Here is a 7,292-nt window from a genome sequence, read left to right on the forward strand (position 1 = left end):
CTGCTGCACAGCCTGGCCCCAAGGGCCTGGCCCCGAGCACCATCCCAGGGAGCTGTGGGGTGTGGGCTGGTGCGGCTTCAGGTTCAGTCTCAGACTGTTCTCTGAACTGCGAGTTGCCTGTTTGGATACATGTAACTCACTGGGGCAGGGGGGAAGGGAAAGAAAGAAAAGCAAGTTATTGTCTCTTTTTTAGTTGTTAGCAAGCACTCCTATCAAGTAGTTAGATAAACCCTTGTTACTGTAGGAATGCTTTCCTTTTACTGTTAGTTGTATCCATCTGGCTACACCACAAGTAAAGTTTTGGCCACATTTGGCCCCCACAAATTGACTTGTGTCTGGACACCAACTATATGAAAAATGTGTGTGGAAAGTGTAATTTAAATGAAGGAAATATATATTTTGTGTAAGTATATGCATAAACATGTATCAAAGATCATTTTTATTGAGCGGACTTGTAGAAGCTGCATAGGAAAAAAATGAAGATAGTGGAAACAATTAACAAAGTTAACTTTTGAATGAACCTTAATTTTTGCCATATACTTGGATTATGTAGGAATTCCAGTCGTTGATTTTGAATCAATGTTTTTAGCATTGATTTGAGTGTAGTGGACAAAAATTTTGAACTATGAATAATTTAGTTTCTGTTGCCATCGGAGAATTAAAGTGCCTGTGCTGGATTCTGTGGACAAGTCAGTACACAATAATGAAAGGAAGTTAAATAATAAATAAAACATAAGTTGCACTTCAGTTACAAAATTCTTGTCTTTATGATGAGAATAGGATCTTCAGGCTATATTTAAAACTAGACCAGAGGAGGCTTTTTTATCTCAGTAGGAAAATATGTTTATTTCTGCCAGTTGTTACCATTCAACACCATGGACTTCAGAGTGTTTTATCTTTTATTAAGAGAATATAATACAGGAATTAATTGGGGGAGATTAAAGAAAATTGCCCCTGAATACTCATGATTTCCTCTTTGACCCATTGGATATGGTAACAAAAGGCCCCAGATTAGAAGGTGCTTAAATTTCAGAGTTGCAAATGACACTGATCATAATTACTTTTTTTCAGTCCTAGTATAGTTTAATTTAAAAAGCTTAATTCCTAGGATATATTTAAATACTTTTGCATCTTGTTTGTAAGTTAGATGCTTCCAGTTCAAGCTTGTCTGTCAAATATTAATGTGTTCTAATGGAAAATGTTCACTCTAGAGACAGTCTTTTGCTTTTAACGGTTTGGGTTTTTTTAATGTTGAGATTTTTCAATGATGCTCAAACTAAAGTTATTAGAAACAAGTGGGGTTTTTTTCACTGAAACTGGGAACATAACTGCTGAGTTGAGGCTGTCATATTTTCTAATTTCTGAGCATGTGTTAAAACAGTGTCAATTGTAACCACTTAATTATAACAAAGTTTATAATTTTTTTAAGGTCCCTGGTGTTGCATCTTTAACTTACAGCTACACTCACATGCTTCAGATCAGCCTTCTGTCTGATAGTAACTCTGGCCTTAGGGATGCATCATGCTTTAAGGTCTGTGGAAATCCTGCTGTGATTTAAGATAGGTTACTAACAAAATTGCTGTCTCTAGACAAACATACTGTATCCAGTGAGATACTGGAAGTGAGAGCCTCTACCTCTAAGCAGGCAGTCAGTGTATTGTGAAGAACATTCAAAATTACAGTGATGCTTTGACTTACTCTGTCAAAATGTCTGAGTGCCTTTGGGCAGGGATTCATGAGATGGATAAACACAGCAAGTGGTTGGTACATGGCAACACTACAGTTGTATGTACAGGCAGATGGTCTACGAGCTGCAGTGCACATCTCTTTCAATGAGTTTTATTGTTGATGTGTAACATGTGTTGTATTGACTCTGTCTGGCCATTTGTCTTAAACAAAACAATTGCTTTATACCTTGTAGAAGCAATTGGAGACAATTTCCTTAGTGATTTCAACTCAAAATACAGAGCTGGGAAGAAGAGTATGTTAATGGTAAATATGAAAAGCAGTTGATATATAGGTAATACTGTCCCAACTGTTAATAAAAAAATATGTAGAGGGAGAAAGCTGGAAGTCTTGTGGGTTGATGGCCTTTTAACTTAGTCCTTCTAAGTATCAGTTAATTATTCACAAAGATGGGCTGTCCTATATTCATGACTTTGTTTTTTCAAATCTGGAATTGACTCATAATAGCCAAGCAAGTGTGAGTTTTGAATAGAAATTTGACAGATTTCCAAATTAATTTCCATTATCTGTGACCCACATGATGGTGCTATTCCCTGCTTTTGAATTACAGACTAAGACTTCAATAAGCTGCTCTTCTTTCAGAGCCATTTGATCACACACACACAAAAAGCGTGGTACTGCTAGTCAGTCCTTACCAGATCCCAGAAACACACTTTGATGTAGAGTTTCCATTAAAATGTTTTTCATTTGTATCTGAATATTGGCAGACTTTTAGTATAACAAGTTTTTCTGTTCAGACAGGGTTCTGTTTAATGCTTTATTGTAGTAGCTGTCAGGTAATGATCCCTGGCACTTCACAGAGTGTCTCCTGCACAGTTTGGTTTTGTCATGTGTTTCTCCTGGCTCAGTCCTTGTCAGCAGTGTGACGTGACTTTGTCATAGCCATGAAGCAAAAGTGCTTTAGAGTCGTGCTAATGGCACATTGCTGGAATGGCTGATTGATCTCCCAGAATCTTCAGTAGCTGTGGTGAATCACCTGAAATGATGGTGGAGGCTTGTAAGTACTTTTTGTTAAGTGTACATAGTACATGTTACCAGATCTTCAGCTGAAATGCTTGCACAGAATGAGAGGAATAGATTGCTCATAGCCATAGTCTGATTTGTAACTGTCAAAACAGAGCAAAAATGCATTGGTCTTCCTTTCAGGTAGGGACCTGTTGCAAGAATCTATTGATTGCGCCTCGATCAGAGGCTTGTTGGCACCCTTGTAGCACATATGAAGTAATCTGTGCCTCTGTGTGTGTTTTTGTTGGAGAAGGGCAAAAAATTGCTGCCTCTATTTGCTGCCATATCCTCCTTCATTTCCATGTTCTGAAACAAGTGTTCAGGAGACTTTGTGATCCTTCATTAGTTCAACTCCATCATTCTAATAGAAGAGTAGTTACCAGTCATCCTGGTTATGATGATCTTAAAAATATATTTGTCAAATGTTTTTGTAGGGCAAGTAATTCACAGAAAGCTTGGGTCTTGAGTTGAAGCACTGAAACTATGTAAACGTTTTATGGTAGCCAGATGTCATTTAATAGCTTGATGATAATTGCTTGGTCTTCACATGAATTTCGCTTTTGTGGTTTTTTTCTTGAACATATAACATATGTGGAATAGCCAGCAAATACAAATTTTATCAATCAGATATAGTTTGACATTTTTAACACTTTTTAATCTTTACAAATACCTGTTTACCATATGGTGTAAGTGGGTGTGCAGGAAACGACACTTTCATCAACTCTGATATACTACTTTTCCATGAGCTGAGCATGAACATTTCCTTTTAACGGGTGTGCTGAAGGCGAGCCTTTGAAGAATGGGTGTATGATTTTGGACTGTAACATTTATATTTGTGTAATTCTGTAGGTGGTTATTTTAAAATCACTTCATCTTTTAGCTTTTCTTATTTTTATTTTACTTTATTCACAAAAGTCTGTTCCAGATGAATGTTGCAATATGTGAAAGAAGTAACAGAAAAGCAAAATTCATATTTTTCTTTTCATTGTTGCAGAAACCAGTTGTTGTTTTTATTGTGGTCCAGGGTATCCCGTTTCCTGTTTATATTCTATGTCTTTTGAAGATGCTGCAGAGTTTCAAGGGAATTCTATGATCTTTGAACTGAAATCCTGTGTATCGTTAAATTGAATTAGTCGTGATAGTTTCTTCAGACATAGGGTCATAGTAGCTTTCAGTGACTTGAAGATACTGATCCCAAATGCTGTTCTGGCTTGTTTGCATACAGTTAAGGTTTAATTCAGTTAAACAGCCCCTCAATGCTCTGTTGTGCAGTATCTCAAATATACATTGGACCAGTGTTACTTAGAACATGTGACTTACCTCTTGATGCAAATAAGCAACTTGTGCTTGCTCCTCTTGCAGACAAAAGCTTCTGCTCCAACATCCACTTAAAAGTAGAAAAGTACTCAACAATAACTGCTTTTCAAATTACAGGTTAGACCAAAAGGACGCAGTTTTCCAAGAGTGAAGTGTTTGCACATATATTCATAAATGTTTAACACATTGTCCCATCAAGACGCAACTTTTAACTAATTGCTAGAAACTTGTACGTGCCTCTCTGAAGTTACTTGTTGATTTAGTCTCTTGCTTATCAGATAATTAGTGACTTAATTAGTTTTTAAACAAAACTCAGGTAAGGAAAAAAATTGATCCACAGCTAAAATGTATTTTCTTTTTTTAACTTCCCTTTCTCAATATTTAATGCCTGGTAATTTCCCTAACAATATCAATACCTTTTTCTTTCTTTCTTGGTGTGAGCTATAGTAGCTATTCCTTAAACAGAGTGTCTTAAACAGAGTTTAACATTTAGGATATGTTTGTAATTCATGAAACTATGTAATACTACAAACTGCAGTACAAAAAAAATTGTGTGAGCTTCACTGTATAAAGATTTTAGTTTTAGAGTATTACTTAAAGCTGCACAAGTTTTCTCCTCTTTTTGAAAAATAATGTCCTTGTTAACATCCTCTTAAACCCATGGCAGGAGTAAGAAAATTCAGATAAAAATGCATGTAAATCTACATCATTGCCAAGAGAATTCAGATAAAAATGCATGTAAATCTACATCATTGCCAAGAGAGTGGTTGACAATGCTGCAACTGCCTGGCACCAGCACTCAGGAAGTCATGACTGTTTCTGCCACCAATCTTTTTTCATATGCAGTCTACTTAATTTTAAGAAGGGTGAATTGAAGACTAGCAATAGTGCATCTCTGGGTGTTTCTCTCACTATCCTTGTCTCCAAACTAACACTCTGAAATGGTTACTCTGATCCTCTATCAGCCCTTCCTCTGCTCCCCCGCTGACAAAGCGTCATAATGCAAAAACCAACCTCCAGCCTGTGAGGAGGGGCTCTGTTCTGCCAGCTCTGTTCTAACTGCCTGACCTCTCAATTAAACTGCTTTAAGGTACAGAGTGTCAAAACTAAGAAATCAGCTTGCTCTGATTACTCACTCAAATTTTTCCTTGGTTTGAGAATTTAATTGATGTCTCGTGCCCATGTGCATCAAGTAAAATAAGTAATAATCCAAAATGCCTCTGTGGGAGGCTTCTCTGTGTTTGGAGAAATCTTGGCACAAAGCAAAATGGGTTTGCTACTCTTAAGTTGTGGTTTATGGCACAGAGAGCAGGGGAAAATAGGCTGAGGAAGTCACCTTCTTGAAAGTCTTTATGAACTTTGACAGTGTGTGACTATAAATATTATTCTTGGTTATTTTAAACAGAATTTTATGGTTCTTTTATATTTTAGTCACGCAAAGAAGTATACAGCTTTTACTGTATGATTGTTTAGGAGATTTTTGGTAAAGAAGAAAATAATGACTGAGATCTTTCCTTTTTTATGTATAATTGTATAATGTTTTGCACTTTGTTCATTCTGAATTTTGTTTATCTACATTAAATAACAGCAGTATACACCAGTTAGAGGTATACAAACTACTCACTCATTTTTTTCTAATTAGGGGGGTTTTTTCACTACATCTTAATAAAAAATCATATTTTGGTGTGGATCACATTTTATATAACACATACAGTCTGTTATATTTTGTAATGAATCAAGTGTGACAGTATACACTGCCTTTCTTCAATACCGTTGTTTGAACACACAAGCTTTGCTTGTTTTTTTACGTCAGACACTGAAAAATTGCTTTTCTGTATGAAATATGTTTGGTTTTTTTCCAGATTGTCACAAACTACTCCACTTTTCAAGAATACTCAAACAAGCCCAATGTACACACAGTTCCTGACCACGTTGCTGGAAGAACTGCATTTCAAAAATGAAGATTTGGAAAGTTTAACAAGAATATTTAGAATGGACTGATGACTTGAATGGTCAGTCAATTTTAAGCTACTTTGTGTGTCATAAAACCAAGGCAGTTAACACTGGTTTTTATTTTCAGCATTTTGTAAGTATGCACAGTAACTACAGATTGTATCAGCCAGAGTAGAAAATGTGTGAAGCACATTTTAAAGTAAAGAAATATATATGGTATGGAAATGAGTGTCATCATTTTGTCACTTACAGTAAATGCCAGCTGCTTACTTATCACATTAATCTTTTGATAATATATAGTGGTTTACTGCAATTTTGAGAGGAATTTTTACTACCCCAATTTTTTAAAAAAAAATAAATTCTGTGTGGCTACAACAGCCAAGGCTCAGCAGGGTTTTTTTAATTATTACAATTAAATTGTTCTGTTCAGTCTTTGTGATATAAAATGGAGTCGAGAGATATGTATTTTTTTCTTAATGTTGAGACCACATTGCATTCTGGGAAGGCCAAAAAATTTAGAGCAAATACCTTGTTTATTTTGATCATATTAAATTGATTCAGTGAAAACAGAGTTATAATATTAATTAGTGTATTAACATTACTGATCTCAATCCTTTCTTCCCCACAGAATAACATGATCATCTTAACATCTCCTACCACCTGAAATAGTTGCACAGAGAATAAAAGAATACCTTCAATTGTTGGAACTTTTTTAAAATGAAAAATATAGTTTAGTATGAATTGTACTACTTGCACTTCTGCTTTTTCATTTCCTTGCTATGGGTAAGAATTTTGAAGTCTTGTGGAAAAGCTGCCCATAACAGCAGTTGTTCAAGGTATGCACGAAGACAAGTTACCATGTGGATCATCTGAAAACTGTGTGTTTAAAAGCAGTAGAAAGGAATTTGGATTTGTTTTTTTCTTAGTTTGGAAACTTTCAGTTTGTCTACAGGAATTAGGGAAAGAGGGGGAGGGGAAGAATATTAGCCTGGAGTGTTAAGAACAGTGCTGCTGACATTTTTCCGGTTGCCCCAATGCATGGAGCAGTAACTGTAAGAATGACTGTGACAGTAGACAAAGATGTCTGAGTTATAGCCTGTTTCTCTTGCTGCTTCTGACAAAAGGAGTGGTCTTTGAACTTATGTAAAAGTTATTTTTAAACAGACTCTGTTAATAATTTGGACTTTAACATATATTTTAATAACTAAAATTTTTGGCTTTCAGTAGTCATTTAATTTCAGTCATGTTGTTTAGACTGAGTGTCTTTGGGC

The 7,292-nt window shown here is 35.7% G+C and overlaps 1 protein-coding gene across 1 annotated transcript in view; it reads left to right on the plus strand.

The window, feature by feature from the left end:
* RPAP2 (RNA polymerase II associated protein 2) overlaps positions 1 to 6,767 on the plus strand; it is a 32,488-nt gene extending 25,721 nt beyond the window's left edge. The window contains exons 12-13 of the mRNA XM_039383426.1: positions 5,931 to 6,080; positions 6,650 to 6,767. Of these exons, the coding sequence (XP_039239360.1) occupies positions 5,931 to 6,069 (139 nt within the window). The 3' untranslated portion in view covers positions 6,070 to 6,080; positions 6,650 to 6,767. The remainder of the gene's footprint in view (positions 1 to 5,930; positions 6,081 to 6,649) is intronic.
* The last annotated feature ends 525 nt before the right edge of the window (positions 6,768 to 7,292 follow it).

This window comes from Pipra filicauda, unplaced genomic scaffold, assembly GCF_003945595.2.
Source record: "Pipra filicauda isolate LSUMZ 115617 unplaced genomic scaffold, ASM394559v2 scaffold112_size3218982_pilon, whole genome shotgun sequence".
NCBI classification, from domain to species: Eukaryota; Metazoa; Chordata; class Aves; order Passeriformes; family Pipridae; genus Pipra; species Pipra filicauda.